This window comes from Anopheles ziemanni, chromosome 3 (assembly GCF_943734765.1).
Source record: "Anopheles ziemanni chromosome 3, idAnoZiCoDA_A2_x.2, whole genome shotgun sequence".
Classification (NCBI taxonomy): Eukaryota; Metazoa; Arthropoda; class Insecta; order Diptera; family Culicidae; genus Anopheles; species Anopheles ziemanni.
In genome coordinates this window covers 49,247,860-49,270,663 of record NC_080706.1, presented here as the reverse complement: position 1 = coordinate 49,270,663, position 22,804 = coordinate 49,247,860, and the positions used below count along the sequence as shown (strand labels likewise).

The 22,804-nt window shown below is 46.7% G+C and overlaps 5 protein-coding genes across 5 annotated transcripts; 1 reads left to right on the top strand and 4 right to left on the bottom strand.

Moving 5' to 3' along the window:
* Positions 1–1,824: 1,824 nt before the first annotated feature.
* On the bottom strand, positions 1,825–5,898 carry LOC131289318 (conserved oligomeric Golgi complex subunit 1). Its single transcript, XM_058318550.1, has 3 exons — positions 5,685–5,898; positions 3,147–5,589; positions 1,825–2,144 (listed from the first exon to the last, which is right to left on the bottom strand). Exons 1-3 carry the CDS (start codon positions 5,822–5,824, stop codon positions 1,983–1,985), a joined length of 2,745 nt encoding a protein of 914 aa, XP_058174533.1. The 5' UTR covers positions 5,825–5,898; the 3' UTR covers positions 1,825–1,982.
* Positions 5,899–6,467: 569 nt separating this feature from the next.
* Positions 6,468–7,374, bottom strand: LOC131289319 (flavin reductase (NADPH)). The gene is made up of 3 exons (XM_058318551.1): positions 7,190–7,374; positions 6,731–7,117; positions 6,468–6,655 (listed from the first exon to the last, which is right to left on the bottom strand). The coding sequence occupies exons 1-3, from the start codon at positions 7,260–7,262 to the stop codon at positions 6,504–6,506; spliced, it is 612 nt and encodes a 203-aa protein (XP_058174534.1). The 5' UTR covers positions 7,263–7,374; the 3' UTR covers positions 6,468–6,503.
* A 1,471-nt stretch (positions 7,375–8,845) lies between these two features.
* On the bottom strand, positions 8,846–12,950 carry LOC131284921 (Golgi apparatus protein 1). The gene is made up of 5 exons (XM_058313780.1): positions 11,515–12,950; positions 10,546–11,410; positions 9,388–10,135; positions 9,208–9,314; positions 8,846–9,118 (listed from the first exon to the last, which is right to left on the bottom strand). The coding sequence occupies exons 1-5, from the start codon at positions 12,948–12,950 to the stop codon at positions 8,951–8,953; spliced, it is 3,324 nt and encodes a 1,107-aa protein (XP_058169763.1). The 3' UTR covers positions 8,846–8,950.
* Positions 12,951–15,396: 2,446 nt separating this feature from the next.
* On the top strand, positions 15,397–17,025 carry LOC131284920 (5'-nucleotidase domain-containing protein 1). Its single transcript, XM_058313779.1, has one exon. It carries the CDS (start codon positions 15,397–15,399, stop codon positions 17,023–17,025), a length of 1,629 nt encoding a protein of 542 aa, XP_058169762.1.
* A 1,545-nt stretch (positions 17,026–18,570) lies between these two features.
* Positions 18,571–21,176, bottom strand: LOC131288937 (acetyl-CoA acetyltransferase). The gene is made up of 4 exons (XM_058318120.1): positions 20,983–21,176; positions 19,246–20,096; positions 19,009–19,171; positions 18,571–18,934 (listed from the first exon to the last, which is right to left on the bottom strand). Exons 1-4 carry the CDS (start codon positions 21,032–21,034, stop codon positions 18,816–18,818), a joined length of 1,185 nt encoding a protein of 394 aa, XP_058174103.1. The 5' UTR covers positions 21,035–21,176; the 3' UTR covers positions 18,571–18,815.
* Between the last annotated feature and the right edge of the window lie 1,628 nt (positions 21,177–22,804).

Here is a 22,804-nt window from a genome sequence, read left to right as displayed (position 1 = left end):
TCTGAATTGTGACCGACCGTGGCGACAATTTAAGTTTCGCTTGACCAGATATTTTTGGCAAAACGACGCCACCGCGTAGAAACAAACGATTAATTAAACATGAGGTTTATCAACAATTTTCCCACCATGTTTTCACGCAATGTTTTTCGTGGAAATAACGAAAGCGATTCGGCCACACTTGAACGGCAATGAGGATGATTTCGAATGATTAATGGTTCACCGGGCAGCGGCTAGCATTTTTGTAAAAGTTATGTCTGATCTCTAGAAGGTTGTTAGATTTTTGTTGATCGACTTAAAAACGCACGTTTCAAAATTTCAACGATTTACGTAACTAATATTTGTTTGCATTTATGAACAACTTTTGAAACGATGTACTAATTGAAACTTGTGGGTTTTTGTTGCATTCAAGTATTCCCATTGCCAAAATGCTTCGAGGAGGACGTTCTAGGGTCTGGCTTTGGCATCCAATGTCGTTGTCGCCTCCTTTGTTCGGGAGAAACACTTCAAGTTCATGGCCATCCCTTGCACGATAGAACGTTCCGAAAAACCCCCTAAACGAAGGTTCGATGCCAGCTCAATGTCGTTGAACGAAACCGAAGCTACAGTGTAAGGCGACAAGTAATTATTTCGGGGATGCCTTGAATGATGAGGATCAAGATCAATGTTATAGAGGGAAGCTGTTACGCTGGCATGGACCGACGTAAGGGGTACGTTTCTTTATACGGGTTTGCTATTTTTATGTGGTCAACCATTAAACTTAGCAGGCAAAGGAAGAATTTGGTGCGCACCACACAGTGTTGTCACCTTTAGGGGGAAATGCTTGTATCCCACTTGTTTCGCTTGGTCAAGTGGATACCGTTGGAGGCAGCGGGACAGAGAACGAATGCGTGCTTTAAGATGTTTTCGTTGTTGCTTGAATTGTATTTGATTGTTTGAAATCATCCTGCCAGCCCGAGGGGACCATTTCTCCGACAGTATCACTTGATCGTTCGGAGAGTAAAGGCACACAGGCGCAATTTCAACCGACGTACAGTAAGAGGTCCTTAGCATCCTTCCAGTGGTAACGCGGTTAATACAGCATGGGTAAAGGCAAAGGTGGTGGTGGTGGTGGTGGAGGCGGCGGAGGCGGTGCGCCAGGTGGTGGTGTAAGTACTGTTCATGGCAAAAAAAAATCAACGGTTCCCCGTCTGTGCTGGGGGTATCGTTGAGTGAATCGGTAGTGGTCGGCGTGAACTCTAGTTCGGACATTGTTTCAGAAAAAAGGCTCTGGAGGCGGCGGTACCGCCAAAGGTGGCAATGACGCTAAAGGTGGTGCTGTCGGTAAGCCCGCAGGCGACAAGGGAGGAAAAAAGGGTGGCAAGAAGTGACGGGGTGACCGTGTTTAATCCATTCCCCGGCCAGCAGCCCGCGCCGACGTCCTTCCGGAAACGATAGCAGCAGCGGATTTACCGATTGGAACCAATTGCGAAAGGGTGGAACAACGAATTTGAATTGTGATTTGGACTGTGAAAATTTGTATCTACTGATGATAATGAAGGGGTCGTCTTCACCGATGTATTTATTGATGGCTTTTTGCGCGATAGTTTTTGCTAAAGCTAGGACTTTTTACACACAAACAAAAAAACCACAACCCGAAAAGCGATAACGCAAACAATAGTTAACGAAAACCAATCCGCTGCTGTAGTATTTTCCATCACTTTCGCCACTTCATCCCACCCATCCGACACAGCATCGCCACCACCAGAGAGAGAGAGAGAGAGAGAGAGAGGGAGAAATTAAACCTCAACCTCAACACACCTGTAGAAACGTGCCGCTGTACGATTAAGATTGTATATTACTGTATTTTCGTTTTCTCCGTTGCAATATACATTTACGCTTTAAATCGGAATAAAATAACAATGAGCTAAACAAATACTTCCACTGTTTGTAACGTGCTTGTGAACAGACCCGAAAACTGTAACCGGGAACCTTTCTCCGCCCCTTTATCGGAACCAGTCCTTGTCGAGCCCGAAGAAGGCTGCCGCGCCCTTGGCGTACGCTTGTGCCGAGGTTGCCGTTGCGTCCTTGGCCGATGGTTTTGGGGCCGTACTCTTCACCGTTGCCGGGACCGGTTCGGCAGCTAGGGGTGATGGTTTTCTTTGATCCTGCAAAAATAAGGCGTATTAGTTGAAGTGATTATTGGGGCGTTCGGTGATGATGGGGTGGTGCGCCATCAGACGCTTAATTTTAGCCACGATGCTTCATGCATTGCACCGTCGTTTGTCAGTGAGCCAACACAGTGAGAGTGAAAACAGCTTTTTGGCATGTAATCTTACGTTGTTATAAATACATCTTACAGCTAACCATTGTAGTTTAAAGGCAACACGAAAAGTTACAACAAATGTTACTTTTCCACTCCATAACAGGGGAATTAGTTCAAAAGGAAACAGCATTAAAAATATAAGCAAAAAGAAACAATTAAAACCGGGGTAAAAAAAAGCATCGCAAATGAAAAAGGGGGAAATATTATTGAAACCAATTTTTGCTGGTTACACATCATCTACAGTCTCGGAAAAAAGAGCACGATCGTTCGGAAAAAAAGAAACATTCTCATTTTCTTTTCAAACTTCAGATTCCTAGGAATCATATTCCTAGACCCAAAGTAATGGAAAACAAATCGTTGAGCCACCCTGTAAAATTAAAGCAGACGCGAACGGTTTAATTATTGCTAAAGACCACCTACTTTTACGACAAAGAATTCAAAGGCCACGTTATATTAATAAGGCCGCTGTAAAGGATCAATTACATGCAAAAGGGAGTTATCAAAAATGTTCCAAACGCTAATAATTTGGATAAGTAATAAAACCATAAGATATCCTGTTTAACAGGCATGTTCTTGCTCAACAGACTGTAATTGTTCCATTAGAGTTTGGGAGTTTTCAAACAAACAAAGCATTAAACAACAAGCAAACACAAAACCTTGAGGTAACCTACGTCATAAAATGAAGTCATTGTAATTAAAAGGAAAAGCTATTTTGAATCTGGAAGATAAAAAAATTCATAGGTTTAACTAAGAATATTTTTACGTGAGACAAAATACAAAGACATTGTTCTCATCCTTCTATGTATCGGTAATACACTAGATAAAATAAGAAAAAAAAACATACCTTCATTCCGGTACTCTCACCAGCGACATTCGCGGTGGTCAATATTGCAGTGTCCTTGCTAACCACGGGCAACAGCGGGAACCACATAACATTTAAGCTGTTTGAACTGAGCGAAAGTATGTTTGGATTTTTTTCCTGCGTTCCCAACTTTGTGCCACCGGTTGACGTCCCCCCAGCGCCGATTGCCGTGGCCAGCTGGTCACTGTGGCAAACGAACGCACCGAGAAAGTGCTGAAGCTTGCTAGCCGAGCGTTTAACATTCGCATTCAAATGCGTGTAGAAAACATCGAAATCGAACGGATCGATGTAGGCCTTGAAGCGCCCGATCAGGACGCTGAATCGTTCGTTCAACTGCTTCTGATCGCGACCGACGAACATCAGCTGCAGGAACCGGAGATCCAGATAGAACTGAAGTGCCACGGTTTGATTCTGCGAGACGAACTCGTTCCCGGCCAGCGCGTCGTAGTGCGTAAGCAGACCCACCGCCAGCCGCGTGACGACGTCGAGCATGATCGGTTTGGGAATGGTTTGGGGAATGACTGCGTTCAGCAGTTCGTACACATGGTGGAGGAACTTTTGCAGTGAGATGCTCGGTTGCGAAGGGACGCGAATGGTCGACTGGATCGGTTGGTTGTGTTCGTCGTTTTCCTCGATCGTTACCGTTTCCCAGGCTGGAAAATCGTTCAGCAGCGTACCGTATCCTACGTCCTGCGACAGTGGGGGCCAACTGGCGTGGAACAGATCCATCCAAAGTGTCCAGAAGCGGACACTTTCCTCGTCGAGCAGTCCCGATACCTTTTCCCACCGTTCCGGGTCTTCCTCGGAAACGGTGATGGCGAACGATGATCTTCGACCGGGCCATACATTCTTGGCATCAGGGGTGGCGGCGATGAAACAGTTCCGCAGGGCAGGGCAGAGTTCTCGGACGGCCGTGAGAAATCGTGCCAACAGTGCGTAACGCTCGACGGTGGGTTCAAATGGAGCGGATTTGATGGCCGTCACCAGGTCGGCGATGCCTTCCACGCAACATTGGCGGAAAAATGTGAGCAGCTGGTCTATTTCCGCGCGACTAGATGAGGCCAGAAAAGATGCTATGTCACCCGTTAGACTATGGAGCCGTTCGTTAAGAGAATCGACCAGATCCACAAACACCGGCGTGTAGGCTTTAGCTTTCATGAGCAGCTTCCGAGCGGAAGGCTTCGTTCGGTCAAGTGCACTCTTGAGGTTCATCGGCACGTCGTCGAGTGATTCCTTCCACACGTAGGCTTTCAAATCGATCGGTTTCTGTTGCAACAGCTGTTGCACGTCGGCGTGCGTTTGACGAACCGTTTCACTCCACGCCGATTTAACTATGAACTTAATGCGGTCGTTTATCAGCCGCTGGTAAAACGTGCCATAGAAGTCTGTACCTTCCGGTAAACCCAACGTCCCAGTGATTGCTGCCCAGTTGGATGGTTTCTCCATGGCTTGCGCCTGCGTTTTAATGTCGTGAAGTGTTTTTATCGATGGAACGAGACTTACTAACCGGCGCAGGCTACCCTCCACGGACGTTTCTATCCCTTTCAGAAACGCACTCACTTCCGACCGAACCTCGGTTTCGCTCAGTGCGGTGACCGCTTGCAATCGGGGACGAAATTTGGCAATCATTTCCGGTACCATTTGCATAATCATAGGGTCTTCCGATCTGATCAGCTGTATCGTTGGGGCCGCTCGGTCCCCGGTGATGTGTTCTAGTTCCCGCTGGAAACCTCCCATACGGTTGCCCCCGGTGCCATCATCTATGAAACATTCGTAATACAGACGTACCGTATCGATGAGTACGTGTAGGCTGGCCAGCAGCTTATCTTTAACCTTCTCATAGGCCGACCGTCCGTTCTCATCGAGCACCGTGAGAAATGCTTTTGATCGCCGTTCGGTGAACATCGGGAGTGTTTCCTGAACCGAACACGATTCGAGCAGCAGCCAACTGGCCAAGCTTTTCGACGCTACCGCCACCGAGAGTTCTTCCCGTGCCAGCGAATCGCGGCAAGCGTTTTCGATGGTGAAAAAGAACTGACTCAGCACCTGCCACTGTTTGGCGGCGACGGGGAATTTACGCATGGTTTCACGCTCCGTGTCCAAGTTGAGGCCGGTCGAAATGTGGCGGGCAAAGATGAATAGCTGTGTGGCGACAAAGTAATCCTCCCTGTCGATGCAACTCCAGACCATTTCCGGTAGACTGGTGAGTAGTTTTATCTGCACTATCACTCCGTGGAAACTATGATCTCGGTGCTTTTTCTGCAATCGTTGATAGTCGTTGCCGGTGCGGAATCCAATCAGATTATGATCATTCAGCTGCTGGCAACGTTCAGTAATACGGTTCACATTTACTATGATTGAACTGGCCGTTTGTTTCATGTCACCAATCGTATCGGCAGCTTTCAAAAGATCCCGGTAACGTTCGCTAGTGTTGTAAAAATAGGCAAAAAAGTGATTTTACAACATGTGTTCACATCAAAAAACCAATTTGATGCAAAATAATTTACAATCCAGACATACCCGACCATCGTTCGCAGCTCTTCCCGTTTGAGCTCAATCTCATCCAGCAGGCGCTTGTGTACCAGGTCGATTTCGGCAACATTATGCTGTTTGAACAATCGGTCCACATCCACAGTAAGTAGATCTACCGATTTCTCCATAACTCTCGGCAAATCTTTCCAGTTTGTCTAGAAATCAATATTAATTTTAGATGTACCACCCTTTTTTACAAAATACCGACGACTGCCAACTCGTCAACGTCCCCTACTGTGTGCTATGAAAGGGAACCAAAACAAACCACCAATGACAGATGCTCATTGGAAGTGGTGTAAACAAGGTGAATAGATCGTATGCCCTTTTCGAATGGGTCGTTACGAAGTGAGAAAAGAAAATTATTTTACAATTTATTAGCTTCTTTTGAAGCTTGGTATTGACACATCTTTTTTGGTAAGGAACTAAGCAACTGTTTTATTGGTTTCACAGATAGTTTGACGATATTGTTCATGAAAAGAATACCTACAAATATAAATCAAAGAAGGTGCCAGCTTATCTAATTTATTATTTCATTGTAGGTACTTCTTCACATAATCTACATAATGATATAATCTTTCTATTCTTTATCCCAAGTTCTAGGTTTGTTACCAGGTGATGAAAACCATGATGACTGGAAAGTTTTTGGATCATAAATTGTCATCAAGATAAGGGGGATTAAAAGCCACTCTATGCTTGTTGAGAAATGCAACTGACAACTTCAGAAGTAGATTATATTTTGTGCAATCCAGAACCAAAAAAAAACAACACATACTTCGGTTGTTGTGTCGAAAACTGAATCTCTATGCATTACTTAACAGTGCAAATGCCGATGACCTTTTCAGAATGGGTCTCTTCGAAGAGACAATCAACGAGGAACTGTCCGAGATCGAGTTTCGAAATAGACCTCGAGTGGCCGGGTGGCTTATCATAAGCGGTATCAAATTTAGCCTGCGGTTCGTCTGTGAGAGAAAAGCAAACGGGAAAAGATTTGTATGGAAATAATGCAACCGCCGTAGACGAAAATCTTCACGAACCTGCAATATGTGGAGGCAGCACCGCCCGGTACTCGAGCGCACAGGATTTGACCATTTCCAGCATACGCTTATGCTCTCCATTGATGTTCACAAACATTCCAGGAACCTTTTCCGGGTCCATAAACAGGAAAGAGGACAGACACACTGAAAACTTCTTTAATGAAGCTTCCTTCATCGCCGCGATAATGTTCGACATGCCATCGGACATCGCCGTCGTCGGCTTTAGGTCATTGCGTGTTCCGAGCACCACGCAAACCAACTCCTGGCCCTCGACCGCTTTCTTCACATCGTCTTTGTTCGTTACATCACCTTTGATGAGTTCGACCTTTTCCTTAAAGTCATCCGGAACGGTCGATTCGTTGCGCACCAGTAACCGCACAGTCAGGCCTTTAATTGAAAGAATAGACACATTATATTAATAGGTATAATGCCGGACAGGAGCACACGATCAAAGCAAACCTTTCTGGAGTGCATATCGTACTGCACACTGGCCGGTCATGCCGGTTCCACCGAAGAAGACGATTTTTTGCATCTTGAATCACTGAACCGTGCAGAACGAAGCAACTTTACGATAAGAATGCTATGCGATCTTGAATATCTGACGAAGTGGTAAAACTGCTGGACCGCTCGTATCACTTATCCCGTTGTTTGGAAAACGATTTGTAAAGGCCAGCCGGTAGTAACTGACAGTTGTCGATGCCACTACAGTGTTTAACAGCTCAATTTCAAACTCCAGAAGCATTCTTTGTCAATTAAATACTTTCTTTCACAGCAGTACCAAGATTCTTTTTGGCTTCCCTGTCTAGTTATGGCGTGATGCTGACTGATAACACAGTTGCTGTTTCAACTTCAATTTTGTTGCTATGTCATTGACAAAAAATGATGCTGGAGTTTGCAGTGCATGGGGCAAACTCTGTATTATTTTATAGCAAGCAGCGTTATGGAAAAGGTTTTGTTCAAATTATCTGCCATTCGTTGATCTTAGTCGCCTGTGGAAGGTATCGTTAGTTTTGCCACAAGTGCTACCGTATCACATTTGTGTGAAAATGGAACCCAACAACGATAGCGGCTTTCTAGAGGAGTTGGAAATTTGGCTGAATCTGGCAAAGGACGAGCCAGAGTTAATGGAAAACAACGAACCGGATGGTGTTGTAGAGAACGAAAATGCGGCGAGAAAAATGTTGGACATTGTTATGCTGCAGGAAGAAATACCTAAAGCATTTGCGAAAAGATATGTTCAGTTGGACATCTGCGAAAGTAAGTTCAAACCCTTTTCTATCGGCAATTGTATATATTAAGTAATATTTTTCGTCATCTTAGGCTTCATGCACAAACTGCTTGCCGATCAGTTAGAAACGAGCTTCGAGAGCACCAAAATCGGTTACGCATTGCACGAGCTGGAACTCATCGTTGAAAAGGTCTGCATGGCAAACTTAGCTGCGTGCGATGCGTTAAAGCAAGCACTTGAATCGGAATTGGAAACAGTCAAACTCGGGGAGTGATTCAATAAAAATGTAGTCATTATTGGATTCGGGTTTTGTATACGTCTGTTTTTATTGACACACAATCGAGCCCATTCGCAAGTACAAACGTGTGTGTTCTCTCGACACATTCATATCAGCAGTTAAATTTTCTATCATCCACCGTAACGGCGTTGCTTACTTCGGCTGGCTCTAATGCGCACTAATGTATAAAAAGTCTTTTCTACAACGTACTATTTATGCGACTTCCCTATTGCCTAGCTTCCCATTGAATATGTTCCTTCCCTTTCTTTTCATCACGGTAGACCATTTTGAAGGTTTCGCATCGGGGCACGTTTTCGTATGTTAGTTTAAATTTTTTTCTGGCGATCCGGTGGTCTACAAATATGCTAACTAATATAATACAACTAGCTGTCATCAATGATTGCCCGCTGCTTTAGTTCGTCTTTTGTTAAAAGAAAAGTTTTTCTTGATTGAAACATGATGAGGAAAAGCACATTGAATTTAAAACAAGAGGTCATTTTCAATTATATGCACGTCGGACATTCCGCAGGGCCACCAACTTACTACTTCAACCGGACTTTCGCATTGCATCTACCCGGGCCATCGGCAGGCCAACTTTCTTCACACGCTCAATCTTTTGGCCTGGATGCAATATATTTAACACAGTCACGAATAGAATTGGAAATGGAATCGAAAATCCACGATGCATTTCAGTGAAAAATATCCGAAGCATAGCCTACTTATTTTTCAACGCCATCGTGCGATTTGTAACGCGACCACAGAGCAGTCCGATGATGAAGATAATCCCGATGAAGCTGAACAGAACTAGAAGAAGGTAGTGCTTAGCAGGCGACGCTACGACCTGATCGTACAACTGATGAAAGTTCTCGGCCGGTGGAACGAACTGCGATAGAAAGAGAAATAAAATAGGTAGATATGTAGATATTAAATGCAAAATCCGAAAGCGGGTGGAAAGAAACGGCGATTCCTTACGGCAGCTGCGTTCCGGAACATTTCCATGCGAGAGAGCAATTTATTTTTGCAATCGTCCTCCAGTGCCTTACTTTCACCGTGCAAAATTTCTTCCAGACATTTCAATACTGTACCGAAAATAAACAGAAATATTTTTTTAAACATCTTTCGGTTTTACCTAGGGGAATGTCCAATACTCACGTCGCCCGTTGCCGCTCTGAATGTGGGAACAGTACTTTAGCAAATCCACCGAGCAGGCCCGTTGTAGCAACGGATCCGCGTAGATGTCCGCCTTGCCTTCCTGTATCAACTCGGCCACCTCCACCTTGCAGGCCCGATTGATAAGCTTCTTCTCGAGGAACGCCTGCTTGAGGCACTCCTCGACCGCCCCATGGTCCTCGTTCGTATCCGTGTCGGTGGACGCGCTGCACAGCACTTGGATCTCGTCGCGGCACACGCTCTGCAGCAGCGGGTTCAGCTTATAGTTGAGCGCCCGTTCGTGCAACACCTCCGTCATCTGCTTTTCGCACTCCGGTAGGAGCTTACCCTCGCGGAAACGAATCTTAAGACAATCGATTACCTTCCCGTTCAGCTCCTCGTTTTGCTTAGCGCTGCGAATGATGGGCGTGCAGTATTCGGCGATGTTTTTCGAGCAGGCCATCTGCAACGTCGGATTGAAGCGATAGTCCAAATTCTGTTCGATCATCCGGTTCACCACCACCAGATGGCATCGGTCGTCGAACAGTGATTCGTCTTTGTGCAGCTTCAGGCAGTGCAGCATCCGGGACGGTTCCGCATCGTGGCAGTACTGAGTTATCATTTCTTTGCACGTGTTCAATAAGGTGTAGTCCGTGGCGCTGTCCGTCAGTTCGGACTTTTTGACCGAAAAAAGCTGGTGGCGGCAGTCCTCCGTTAGATCGCCGTTGTGTGTTTGCAAGCATTCCAATACCTGCACGGCAAGTAACAAAAAAAATAAGAATATATTATTCCGATCCACAAATGGCGATGAGAAAAAAAAGCTACAAAAGCCCCAAAGCGTGATGGTGTGATGGAGATTTTGAGAAGAAAAGCAAACAGAAAAGATGATGGCCCTTAGCCAGTGATTCTCAATGTATGTAAGGGGTTTTATAAATTGAACGGAGCAATTTAAAGGACATCCGGATGCCATATCACTTGACACATCGACCCACACTCAAGTGAGCGAATGTAACTTAATCAAAAATGGAATTGAAATCTATTTCTATCCTTAATAGAAAATGAATATTCTACTTCAATAAACAGTAAAACAGTGACTGTTCTATATAGTTGAGAATCTCTGACTCGAAGAGACATGTAAAGAGACAAAGCTGGCACACTTGCATTGTTTTTATTCACCTGCCCGGATCCGTGCGGTATCTGCGGACAATGTCGCGCAATGTCCTCTCGGCAGGCCGCCTTCAGCTTCGGATCGAAGTCGATGTTCTCCCGTTGCTGGTAAAGCTGGGCACGAACCTGCTGGCGGCACTCTTTCGGGATCGAATGCTTCGCTTCCTTGATCGTGTCGTTGCGCATCACCTCGCTCAGACAGGTGACCACCTCGTACTTGGTCGTGCACTTGCTGCAGAATCGCGCCACATGCAACCGGCACGCTTCCTTGAACTTGTACGTAAAGTGGAAGCTTTTCAGCGAGATAATCTGAAAGTGTTCGATCGCCGCCCTACACTTGACGTCTTCGCGCATGTCCGGGTCGTTTTTCGCGCCAATCAAGCACTCCATCATGTCGCCCTCGTCGCGACCGGTTTTGAGAATGTTCGCACAGTGTTTCTCCATTGCCGCACCGCATACGGACATTATGATCGGGTTCAGCTCAACGTGGGCCGCCTCCTCCTCGGTGTACTGGGCAACGGCCGTCTTGCAGTTCTCCTGCAGCTTCTCCAGATTGTCCTGCAGGCATTGCATCTCCTCTCCTTTGCCCGTCTTGTCGAAGCAAAAGTAGGCCAGATCGTCCAGGCACTGGTCTTCCACCTCCGGAATGAGATCGACCGATTTGGCACGCTGCCGCATGACGCGCTTCACCTCCTGCAGACATTCGGGGTTAAGGCGCAGTTCCTCCTTCTCGGGATAAGCGTACCGATGCAGGCAGGGCAGTATGAGCGGGCCGCGCTCGGGGTCCATTTGGGCCGTGTCCAGGTCGGCCCAAGTTTTCTTTGCCTTGCAGAATCGTATGGCGTCATCTTTGCAGTTTCTTTAAAAGGAAAGAAGTAATTGAAAATTTGCTAGCTGATTTCAACAGTTTACACAATGACATGGCCAACTTGATTTTTGTTCAAATGTGCACATTTATCTTACCGGTAAAGCTGTGGATCCAGCTTGAAATCTCTTGCCACAAAGTACTGGATCTGTAGCAGTGCCGATTCACACTCCACGTTCATGTAGTTGGTACCGAGTTTCTCCATCAAGCAAGACATCACCCTCGCATCACCCCCATCCGCTTCGGAGCAGGCCACGTCCACCACGGGCTTGCAGGCTTTGCGCAGCACGGGATCGACACGCCAGTCCTCGCCAACGTCCGTCACCTTGACCAGCGTTTCTAGCGCCCGCAAACAGGTGTCCGTCACACGACGTTCCTTTTTCTTCTTCAGCCGGGCGTGCTCCATCAAACAGTGTATCGTTTTTCCCCCGGCGTCCAGGTTGCTGCAAAACTTCTCGATGTCATTCTCACATCCGGTCAGTATTTCCGGTGACAGTTTGTAGTCCGTCAGTAACATTTTGCGGTGGTCGTTTATCTCCGCCACGCACTCCGGCATCAGCTTGGTGCTGTTCTTCTGGACCGCCTCCAGACAGAGCAGGATCTGCGCTAAGCGTACGTCCTTGTCGTCGGACACGCCGCGCCGGCAACGGTACGTCTTAATGTCCTCCTTGCAAGCCCTCGTCAGCCCGCGGGAAACTTTGTAATCGTGCACCACCAGCTTGTCCCGCCGGAGCAGCTGTTGCTGGCAGTTTTTCGACATTTCCGGGTCGTTGCGGTGCTTCATGAGGCACTTTAGCAGCGTCGGTGGGCCACCGGGCCCGTTCGACTGGCAGAAACGGAAGGCATCGTTCGTGCACGCGACGTACAGCTGGCGATCGAGTTTAAAGTCTTCCGACTGGACCTCGGATAGGTGAAGTACCTCCCGTTTGCACTCCTGATTAAGACTATCCAGGGAGTTTTGCAGGCAGCCTATGGTTTCGCCCTGTGATACCTTGTCGTGACCGTTACTAGCGGCAACGCGCCCACACCCGAGGGCTTCTATATCGCGAGTACAGTGTGTGAGAAATTGCTTGATAAAGCGATAATCAGAGAAGGCCACCCATTCCAGCCGTTGAATGTAGCCAATGCATCCGTTGCCCTTAGCAACACTCCGGTGGTTGATTATGCACGTAAGATACTGGCCCGGTTCTTCGCTGGCCGAGCATGGAAACTGTTGAAAATCCTTCGGGCAACCCTTCTGTATCATGCGTCTCAGGTTGCCGTCGTCCATCAGTGCGGACGTGTGCAACCAAATCAGATGCTGACACTCCGGGCCGAGGGTGTCGATCTGCTCCGGAAGCAACGACTGTACACATTCCAGCGCCTTCAAGTCCTCTGCAGCGGGGGTGATCTTCGGACAGAGTGACTTCAGCTGCGAACAAGCTTCCTCGTCGATTAGTTTCGTTGTCGATGCACTGATTTCGGCCGATCGAGACGGAACAATTAGCACCAACAACGTCACTAGCAGCAATCTAAAGGTGGTAGCTGCGTTCATGGTTGTTTCGTTACGGAGCACAGGGCCTCGAGAGCGGTTTAGTCGGATTTTTATTATTTACTTTGTGTACCAATGTACTCGACTCTTCTAATTGCACTTAACACCGGGTAAGATCAACAATAAATCCACATTGGACGCGAACCATGCAATCATTGCACCTACGCCGCTTGCACGGCCCGGCTCGTCAGCTTTGGCCTTTGGTAACCAAAAGTACAAACTCTCGATGAAAAATCAACGCTCTGAAATCAGAACGTTTTGGTACGTACAAAACGAGCGATTGACGAGGGGAGACGTGTCAGGTTCTGCTGTTTTTCTTCCGTTTTTAACCACACGATTTGGTCATTCGTGATAAAAAACATACATCCGACAAAACACTGACAGAACGGACGACAAGAATCGATGCACATAACAACAGTGCTCTGAACCGCCTGAATGCAGCAACAGATGAGAACAAAAATTACTTTTTAATTAATTACTCTACTGAAAACTTCAGAAAACGATTCAAAGTTATCTTTCATACCATTTTAAGTTGCTTCATGTAATTAAAAGCGCAAATAGATGTACGAAATGGTCAAATTTATTGTGTCATCCAGGCGAGTTTAAAACATAAAACCACCGTTTTGTTGTGCTTAATAACACCGACTGTGTTTGTAGATCATTTCAAGAATGATTGATTAGTAATTTGCCGGTGCAAGTAAACATAAACAAATTAAATGCAGTGTGCTTCTCGGAGCAATTAGTACGATATACCCAAACTACTATGTCTTTAGTTACAATGAATCGTAAATGTGATAGGAAAGAAAGATTCTTTTCATTAAACCATCTGACGGGTTTGGTACAATGTCTCATCAATCAAAATGTACTGATCGATCTACAGAATGAAACATCCGTAGCCGGAACCATAACGAACGTCGATGGGTTTGTGATAGGTTGTGAGGAAACCATTTGGTCTGGTTTTAACCATATTTACCTCTTTCAGTTACATGAACGTTTCAATGAAGACAGTTGTGTACATTGACCAGCTGGGGCAGCAGTTTCCGATGGATAATTTCATGATCCTCCCAAAGTACATACGATACGTGCACATTCCAAAAGAGGTGAGTAAAACAGTGAACTTGTAGAAAACTCATTCCATGTCAAATGATTGATATTTTTGAAAATCATTGTTAGCCAAATATTGACCTAAATCTTGCAAACAAAATAAGGCTCAAAAAAAGTTTACAAGCATTTGCCGCGGGAAATCAGTTGGTGCAATACGCCGACTCCGCCATATTATGACAGTTCGGATGACACAAAGAAAACAAGAAGACGGCAAAAAGAGTGTCCTTGATCAAAACAAAAACATCCTTTGTGTTGGCAAAAATAAAGAACGGATGGTTTCAGCTGTGCATCGAGTGTAAATGCATCGTCAGCCTCAAAACAGGTTGAACCAGCTAGTGAGAAAGTTCCATTGGTGATACGCAATCGAAACGGGAGTAAATTCCTTCCTTGACCTACGCTGTTGGGTTGAAAGAAAGGAAAAACTCCAGCCCATGTGATTTTACAAGTGGTCGTAGTTTTATTGCAGTGCGGATATAAAGACAACCGTGAGCTTACTACGGTAAACAACGCAACAAAATGAAATGAAGGTACTACAGGCCCGCTGGCCTTGTACTCTGGTAGGGCGCCCGAGCTTCACGACAGATTTATTTCGGGAACATTGGCCCTATACTGAAATAGGCAACGGACAGGTGGTACAATTGGACAAGTGTACAGACGGGGACAGATAAATCGATACGAAATACTACTCGACGGCACACGCCAACGTTGGCCACTACCTGCAGGGGGTGTTGATTGGTCAGGTTGGATTACGTAAAACTATCCCCCGGTTTTACGCGCAGTTTTACGCGACTGGCAGTCGAGGTCGCCGATTGCTGAACAATGTCTCCCGTTCGTCTCAGCTTCCTTCCGTTGGAGCGCCGTTGTCGTGATTGTGTTGTTCGCCAGCGGCTGTGCTGAGCAACGGCAACGGGAAGTTTGTTTATGGATTGATTGGGCACAAGGGATAGCGTTAATCGGTCCCGTACAGAAGAGAATGAGAGCGGACGAACACCACATCTGTGCAAGGTGAACGAGCAAATCGTTAGGGCAATAGAACGAGAAGGAGCTTTGGCAGTAGCAGCAAACCCATTGTACTATACAGCGTTTAATCGAAAACATTCCCCACTAGCAAGTCACGCGGTCATCGAATAGGTGCCCCGACGGTTCGCGAATTCTTGCGCTACGAATATCGTGTGTTTTGTTGTGTAGTTGAGAGATATCCCTAGGTTTGGTGCGTGTATTTGTGTACCCCAATTATGTTCGCTAAATTGGTGGTATTAAAATAAATCGCGAAAGAGCGCGCGCGCGCATTTTCCTGTCCCCCCACATCCACCCGTTTGTTTGTTTTGCTGCGTGAAGAAGAACCATGAAGGTCTCGGCAAGGTATCTGGGACGCTGTGGCAGTGGTCTGCTCGTGGGCAGTAGTCGGCGTGAGGCGCACGGAAGTTTATCAAGCAGTCCCGGGGGGTGGTATCAGCGCGTGTCTACGCAAGCAACCAACATCAGCCAACCGTCGCAATCCCACGGTGGCGCCAGTAGAAGTGTTCGTTTGCGCGAGCGCTGTCAAGTGAACTGTCAAAAAAATACTGGCGCCTCGCCGTCATTTCACAGAGGCACGCTGTGGCACCAGTGTTGGACAACAATCGCGTCGAGACGGTTCTATTCGCGCTACTCAGCCAATCGCATCATGACCGGCGCGGACACTTTCAGCTTTGCGGACTACGACTGCGTCGGGTTCGATCTGGACAACACACTGCTGCGCTACCAGATTGGCCAGATGATCGAGCTGGAGTACAGTACCGTTTCGCGGTTTCTAGTCGAGCAGCGTGGCTACTCCGGTCGGCACCTGTTGCAACCCCTCGACAAGGACTTTCTGCAGCGTGGTCTGATCATTGATTTTCAGCGCGGCAACATCCTGAAGCTCGATCCAGATGGTGTGATTCAGCAGGCGACGCATGGTACGAAGCGCATGGCGGATGAAGAAATTCGCGCCTACTACGGTGACGAAAAGCGCTGGGAAGTGACGAACGAGTATTGTGAAAATATGCTGGTCGCCTGGAACGGACCACTGGCGGAGCAGATACGGACGGTTCTGGACTATTTCGATATTTCCGCGACGCTACTGTTCGGTCGCGTCATCGATACGCTCGACGAGGATGCGCACGAACGGATCGGCCGGTACAACGTGTGGCCCGACATCCTGGACGGGCTGGTGTATATGTACTCGCGCGAACATTTCGGTGCTAACATCGGTGGCTACTTCGAGGCGCTGAAGGCCAACCCGGAGCGGTATCTGCAGAAGGCTTCCCCGGAGCTGATCCAATGGATGCGGGAGCTGAAGAAACACAAAACCACCTTCCTGGTGACGGGTTCACATATTGACTTTGCCAACTTTACCGCCTCGTACGCGTACGGGCCCGATTGGCCCGAGCTGTTCGATGTGGTGGTCGGGTTCGCCAAGAAACCCGGTTTCTTTACCGCTGCTAAACCGTTCGTACGGCTCGAGCAGCACACCGAAACGGAACCACTGACAGCCGGTCAGCTCGAGCGATACGGTGTGTACTCGCAGGGCAATTGGCGCGATCTGACTGTACTGCTGGGCAAGATTTGTCACAAGGCGGAACCTCGTTTCCTGTACGTCGGGGACAACCTCATCCAGGATATGTACACGCCGTCGAAGTACACCACGGCTGACACGGTGGCGATCGTAGAGGAGATGGCCGCGGAGGGTATGCGCGACTGTGATGCGGGACATCCTGATGCGCCGTACATTGTGTCAAAGTTCTGGGGCTCGTACTTTACCACGCGCTCCGGGCCGGGTGTGGAAGATGCGTCGCTGTGGGCGGCTCTTATCAAGCAGCATGCCAAAATCTGCATACCATCGATGGACGAGGTGGCCAAGTACCCGCTGGACCATTGTTACAATTGTTTCACCGAAAACGTTACCTGTAACGGGTACTATCCGGCCGAACCACTCAAGCTGATCAACAATTAATTATCAAGCAGCAACATGGATAAAGAAATCAGGGCGCGTGCCATTAGCAGGTTTCTTCTTTAATGCGTTGTTAAACACGCTTGTATTTAACAAAGCTACTTTAAATCAAGTAACTAAGCAGGCTACAACATGGTTGTAGGTTTTGTTAGGTGGAAAACGAGGCACTTACTTTCGATTTAAGAGTTTTTAGCCAAAGTAATGGAAAATGCTATAAGCAATAGATCCGTATGCAACATTGGCGAAGAGATTTAAAAAGTTTTATGTTCGCATATCGTTGCTTCCTGAACGCATGGTTGTATTTTACATCTGTTAAGCATATTAAACAACTCTCCGTCTTTCTAATTAAATTGCATTGAAACATGCATCAGACCCCCACAACTAAATAAGCGAATGCAAGACAAAGCGTCGTGATATTGATAAGAATTTCAAGTACACATGTGTTTCAGAGAGATAAATTAAATTTATCTCGTAGGTAACCTCCGTTGTGTGTAATTTATTATTGCCATTTGATAACGAAAGCCACTATGTCACCCGCACTGTTGCTCACTGAGGGCACATTGGATAGTTGATTCGGTCGCACTTGCAAGAGAGTCCTAGAAAATCAGAATCATAAATCTGCACAAAGTGTATCAGCAGTACCCGTGTTGTGAAGTATGAAAAGTTGGAACAAACGTTTGTAAGTCTCCCTCCCCAGCGCCCATGAATGCAAGTTTGGTTCACCAATTGTAAGATTGTATTGAAATTATTATCGTTCAACGCTGCTGTTTCGAAAAATGCATGAAAGCAAAACAAGCTATAAGAAAAGCTGAAAGTTTTCTCGCAAAGCGAACCAAAAACAAAGGCTTAAATAAAAATAAGTCTGGTCATTTTTGGTAATAAAAAATAATCATAAATCTGTAAACGAAGAGAAACATTTAAAATGTTCAAACAATTTATATTCCTGATTTCTATCGTGTTGCAAGTAGTCCAAAGAAAACAGCAAAGCTTGTTTTGTATCCTTCGATGCGTTTTAATGTCCCTTTCTCCCCAATGAAATATTAAGATATTGCCCCAAATGTAACCGCGTAGCCGTAGATTACCTCAAAGTAATGCCATGCCATGAAGCATGTTCCCAGCAAAAATGGGGCGACCAGAACACGCCCATCGCGCAAAGTTAATGAAACAATAATTAGATAGTTATAAAAGACAACTACGTACCGTGCTGGATAAACTGTCGAACAATGCAAAATAAAAAGATTAAAAGCAAACGCTGAAAAGAAAATGATTTCCATCGCTTGGTCATGTTCTGTCCTATCAAAGTGTAACCATCCCATCTGATGCACTGTGTGTTTACAATCATTTCTTTCTTTCCATCAGATAAGCATAAAGCCGGCCTTCGAAGATCACATCAAACGGATGACGCAGTCCAGCGTGAAGGAGCCCAAGAAAGTATCGCTAAGAAATAAGCGCGCTCAAGAGAACCAGCTCCGTACGTTGGCGGAAAATCAAATGCTATGAGTACCCGAAGCTTGGTCGTTTTTAGCAAACGGAAACATAATCACGGCGTAATGTAGCGATTCAGTTTTATTGTCTACAACTTTGTTCGTAATAAAAGTTATGGATAGAATGCATCGAAATGTCCGTTCTCGCCAGTGTAGACGATTTAAGTGTTGCATTTAAAATGCAACCAACAGCAATACTTGCCGTAAAAATACGAGCGTTTACACCGAGCGAACTTGCGTGGAAGCGTATGGATAAAAATAATCGTAACGTAATAAGATAATAGTTCGAGTAAGAAAGGCACCAGCACCTCACACCATTTCAACCGCCATAGCCACACCCATTCCACCGCCAACACACAGGGATGCAACACCCCGTTTGCCTCCTGTACGCTTGAGGGCGTATAGGAGAGTCACCAGAACGCGGCATCCTACAACGGAAATAATGTGACGGAGATCAATCAATGTTATAGCTGAAAGAATTGACTTTATATAACTCCCTTACCGGAAGCTCCGATCGGGTGGCCCAGTGCGATCGCTCCTCCACCGACGTTAACTTTCGCCGGATCGACTCCAAGGCCTTTGTTCACGGCGATTGCCTGAGCGGCGAACGCTTCGTTTAGTTCAAAAAGATCGACCTCTTCCAGCTTCCATCCAGCTTTTTGGAGCTATACAAGGGGATAGGCAATCGAAAGCATTAAAATTGCATATTGTCTTGTTATTAGTAAATTGATATACGTACCACGACTTGAACCGCCGAGATCGGACCGGCGCCCATCGTCTTGGGGCATAATCCGGTCTGCGCATAAGCAACAACCTTCGCCAGCGGCTTAGCACCACGTTTCTGCACCTCCTCGCCGGACATGAGCAACACGGCGGCCGCAGAGTCGTTAATACCGGACGCATTGCCCGGTGTAACCGTGCCGTCTTTAATGAAGCACGGACGAAGCTTGCTGAGAGATTCTGCCGTAGTGCCCGGTTTTGTGTACTCGTCAACCGAGAACTGGACCGTTTCCTTATGCCCCGGTACCGGTACGGTCACAATTTCGTCCTTAAAGTAGCCCTTCTCCTGGGACTCTTTGGCCAGCTGCTGACTCTTGGCGGCGAAAGCGTCCTGTGCCTCACGGCTGATGGCATACTCTTTGGCTAGATTTTCTGCCGTGACGCCCATGTGCAGATCGTAGAACGCGTCCGTCAGACCGTCGTGCAGCAACGTGTCGAGCATCTTCGCCTCGCCCATCTTGGTGCCGGCGCGAAGGTGCAGCACGTGCGGCGATTTTGACATCGACTCCTGTCCGCCGGCCACAACGATGCTCGCGTCACCGAGGCGGATCGACTGGTAACCGAGCGCGACCGTTTTGAGGCCCGATCCGCACAGCATATTGATGTTGAACGCTGGAACCTCCTTCGGGACGCCGGCTTTTAACGAGGCCTGTCGGGCGGGATTCTGCCCTTGGCCGGCCGTCAAAGCCTGCCCAAGAATGACCTCATTCACGTCGGCCGGATCAACCGAAGCGCGCAGCAGCACTTCCTTTACCACAACGGCACCCAACTCGGCGGCGCTTAGGGACGCGAGTGTCCCCAGGAAGTTGCCTACAAAAAGTAGTCATTTAGTGATTGCTTTGATAGTAACGAATGGATTAGCGATAATTATGCCGGCTTTTAACCTTGTATTTTAATGTTCTCTTTACCAATAATGAGCATACTTTTTTTTGTCAAATTAACTATTGTTCTACGCAATTAGTAGATCATGCTTGAAGAGCAAAAACGTGTTAAACATCACGTAGCTAAACATCGAAACAATTTTAAAGAGGTACTACTTCCTTTCTAACTTCTCGCGAAATGACGCAATATATATGAATATTTTATACACATTGCAGTAGAAAACCCGTGAGGAACTCAACAAACTCGGGCCCCAAAAGGTTGCGACAGACAAAAATCTATGCGCTAGTGTTTATTTTTTCCCTGAACATAAAAGATTATTCCACGAGCTACGAACGAACCGAAACCGGTATTCAAATTTACATATTGCGCCCATCTTCCAACGAATGCTTTTATGTGATTGGGCATTGTGTTACGTTACATAAAGAGAAAACGGATCTAGCGTTATCTCGATCGCAGATCAATCGTCGTCTGCGAACGCTCCTTATCTGCACGGTTTAGAAGTTAAAAAAAAGTATTATCTTGCGCGTCTTGCACTTTGGACTGAGCAAAAGTGCATTGTAATACGATTGGTTGGAAATTCGACGAGGGGCAATATTGGGACTACCGAAAAACACACGCGAGATATCGTATGATCACGTAACGGCATGTTTGTACACTGCAGGCAGAGGAAAGCGCTCGGGAAAGTTTCTCCTGTTTTCTATTTTTTTTTGGTTTTCTTTGCTCAACATGACTCATCGGAAAGGCAGCCAGTTTCGTTCATTCATGGACTTTGTCATTGCTCCGGGGTAGAAAAGTATGAAAATCGTCTACCTACCGATCGGGGTTCTGGCGGCCGATACGATGAAAACTTCTCCGGTTGTTGACATGATGGTCGTAGCTTTAAATTACAGCACCACGAGAATTCACAGGAGGTTCTTTCTACAAACGTAAGATTTTATTGGGGGTTTGTTTTATCTCGTTTCTTTCCAAATGAGTATGAAAGAAACTTTCAAAAAACAACGAAACTGAACACGTACGGACAAGACGCAAACTACACACAAGCGAGAACGAGCAGCCAAAGCACGTCGAAACAGCTGCAAATACTACGTTTTACTGACCGACAGAAGCACGTCGTTGCGACCCGGCGTGGAACGGCAAACACGCAGTCGGAACTAGCAAAGTCAATGGAAAAGAGGTCCCAGCATATCATGTAATGAGCAAAAAATCGTGGGATTATTTTTGACAGTTGGTTGAAATTTTGTTTACCTCTCACGAGCAGCCAGGAAAGTGAGGTAAAACTGCAAATTTGGTATGTTTCGTCAACAGAACAAGGAATTGAGGCGTTCGAAATATGTTCCGGAGGAAGGCTGCGTATGAGGCAGACCAACACACTTAATTTCGGCAATCACGGCGAGCAAAAGGATCCATTTCTCATGACTTCACACAGAAGAGCAGTTTCTATGCGCTTGACCATGGATACTGTGATCTAGTATTACCAGTTACCTATTTCGCGAAGATTTTGGCGGAGATCTCCCACAAGTAGGAAATATGCTAGTAATTTTTGTAAGCAGTTTTTCAACCAACGGTCACAACAATGGCGGAGCAAAAAATAGCTTTGACCCGACGTCTTTTGATTGATCTTGGGACCTAGCTGGCGATAGCTGTCAAAAGTGATTATACCGACAGTCGGTATAATTTAACTTCGGAACTTTTGGACTCACTACCTTTGACAGCCGCCTACAGACGAAGAACTGATTCAGTTTGATTAGGAACCTGTGAGGTGCGGTTGTGTGTCACATCGTACGGTCTGTCGAGCACATTCGCGAGACGTAAGCGCAAGGGAGGAAGAGCGAGAGTGTGAGGTACGGTAACCGTAGCGAAAGGGGGCCCGCAGGAGGTGCGGTGCTCGTGCGAAGAAACGAGAGCGAACCGTGCGCACGCCTCCGGAGAAAGAAGGAAAGCAGCAAAGACGGGAAGAAAAAGCTCATTCTTTTTTGCAGCAGCTACGTGTTCCGGCCCCACGGAGCGACCAGAAGGCAAGCGCCGACACGGTGCAGTTTTCCCTTCACTGCGATCAATCGGTGACGGGAAGATCTGGACGTCGGAAGTACCAGTGCACCAGCATCGCGGCCACGACACGTACGTGGGATCGGCGGCGTACTATTTTGTTTCTTTTGCTGGCCCATCTTTACACCCGAGGGCAAAAGTGCATAAGTTGGTAGTCCTCCGACGTAACAAGCGGAGAATTTTTACACCTCCGAATCTGTCGTTCCCGCTGGCGTGTACCGTCTCCCATTGAGGTGAAAAGAAATCCCAATCTATTTCCCGTGTTTCCGGCTACTCTGTTCGATGACTGTACTGCTTGAATTGGACTGTGGTCGCGGTTTTATTTCCCTTATGCGTGCAGCATATACTTTTTCCAACTTTTCTGACCACCACCTGTCCTCCATCAACGCTTTCTTGTGTGTGCTCTTTTCCCGAACTGTAGGTCCGTTTTGCTTCCAGTATGTTCTTGGAAGCAAGATAAAATTTGGTCCTCGTACGTGTTTTTGCCTTATCTCCTGTATCGTATTCGTACAGGAGAGTGTTTGTATGAGTGTGTGTGAGTGTTTGTGTGCGTGGACGTACGTGTGAATGTGCTTCAAATTTGTAAGTGC

Excerpts from the sequence above, each read along its gene's own strand:
- LOC131284920 (XM_058313779.1), top strand. The coding sequence starts at position 15,397 with ATGAAGGTCTCGGCAAGGTATCTGGGACGCTGTGGCAGTGGTCTGCTC.
- LOC131289318 (XM_058318550.1), bottom strand. The coding sequence starts at position 5,824 with ATGGAGAAATCGGTAGATCTACTTACTGTGGATGTGGACCGATTGTTC. Across the intron at positions 5,590-5,684 it reads GAGCTGCGAACGATGGTCGG|CGAACGTTACCGGGATCTTT; the intron begins GTATGTCTGGAT and ends TTACAACACTAG. Across the intron at positions 2,145-3,146 it reads GTGAGAGTACCGGAATGAAG|GATCAAAGAAAACCATCACC; the intron begins GTATGTTTTTTT and ends TTATTTTTGCAG.
- LOC131289319 (XM_058318551.1), bottom strand. The coding sequence starts at position 7,262 with ATGCAAAAAATCGTCTTCTTCGGTGGAACCGGCATGACCGGCCAGTGT. Across the intron at positions 7,118-7,189 it reads ACGATATGCACTCCAGAAAG|GCCTGACTGTGCGGTTACTG; the intron begins GTTTGCTTTGAT and ends TTTCAATTAAAG. Across the intron at positions 6,656-6,730 it reads GCTGCCTCCACATATTGCAG|ACGAACCGCAGGCTAAATTT; the intron begins GTTCGTGAAGAT and ends TTTCTCTCACAG.
- LOC131284921 (XM_058313780.1), bottom strand. The coding sequence starts at position 12,950 with ATGAACGCAGCTACCACCTTTAGATTGCTGCTAGTGACGTTGTTGGTG. Across the intron at positions 11,411-11,514 it reads CTGGATCCACAGCTTTACCG|AAACTGCAAAGATGACGCCA; the intron begins GTAAGATAAATG and ends TTCCTTTTAAAG. Across the intron at positions 9,119-9,207 it reads TGTTCCGGAACGCAGCTGCC|TTCGTTCCACCGGCCGAGAA; the intron begins GTAAGGAATCGC and ends TTTCTATCGCAG.
- LOC131288937 (XM_058318120.1), bottom strand. The coding sequence starts at position 21,034 with ATGTCAACAACCGGAGAAGTTTTCATCGTATCGGCCGCCAGAACCCCG. Across the intron at positions 20,097-20,982 it reads GGCCGCCAGAACCCCGATCG|GCAACTTCCTGGGGACACTC; the intron begins GTAGGTAGACGA and ends TACTTTTTGTAG. Across the intron at positions 19,172-19,245 it reads TCTCGGCGGTTCAAGTCGTG|CTCCAAAAAGCTGGATGGAA; the intron begins GTACGTATATCA and ends CCCCTTGTATAG.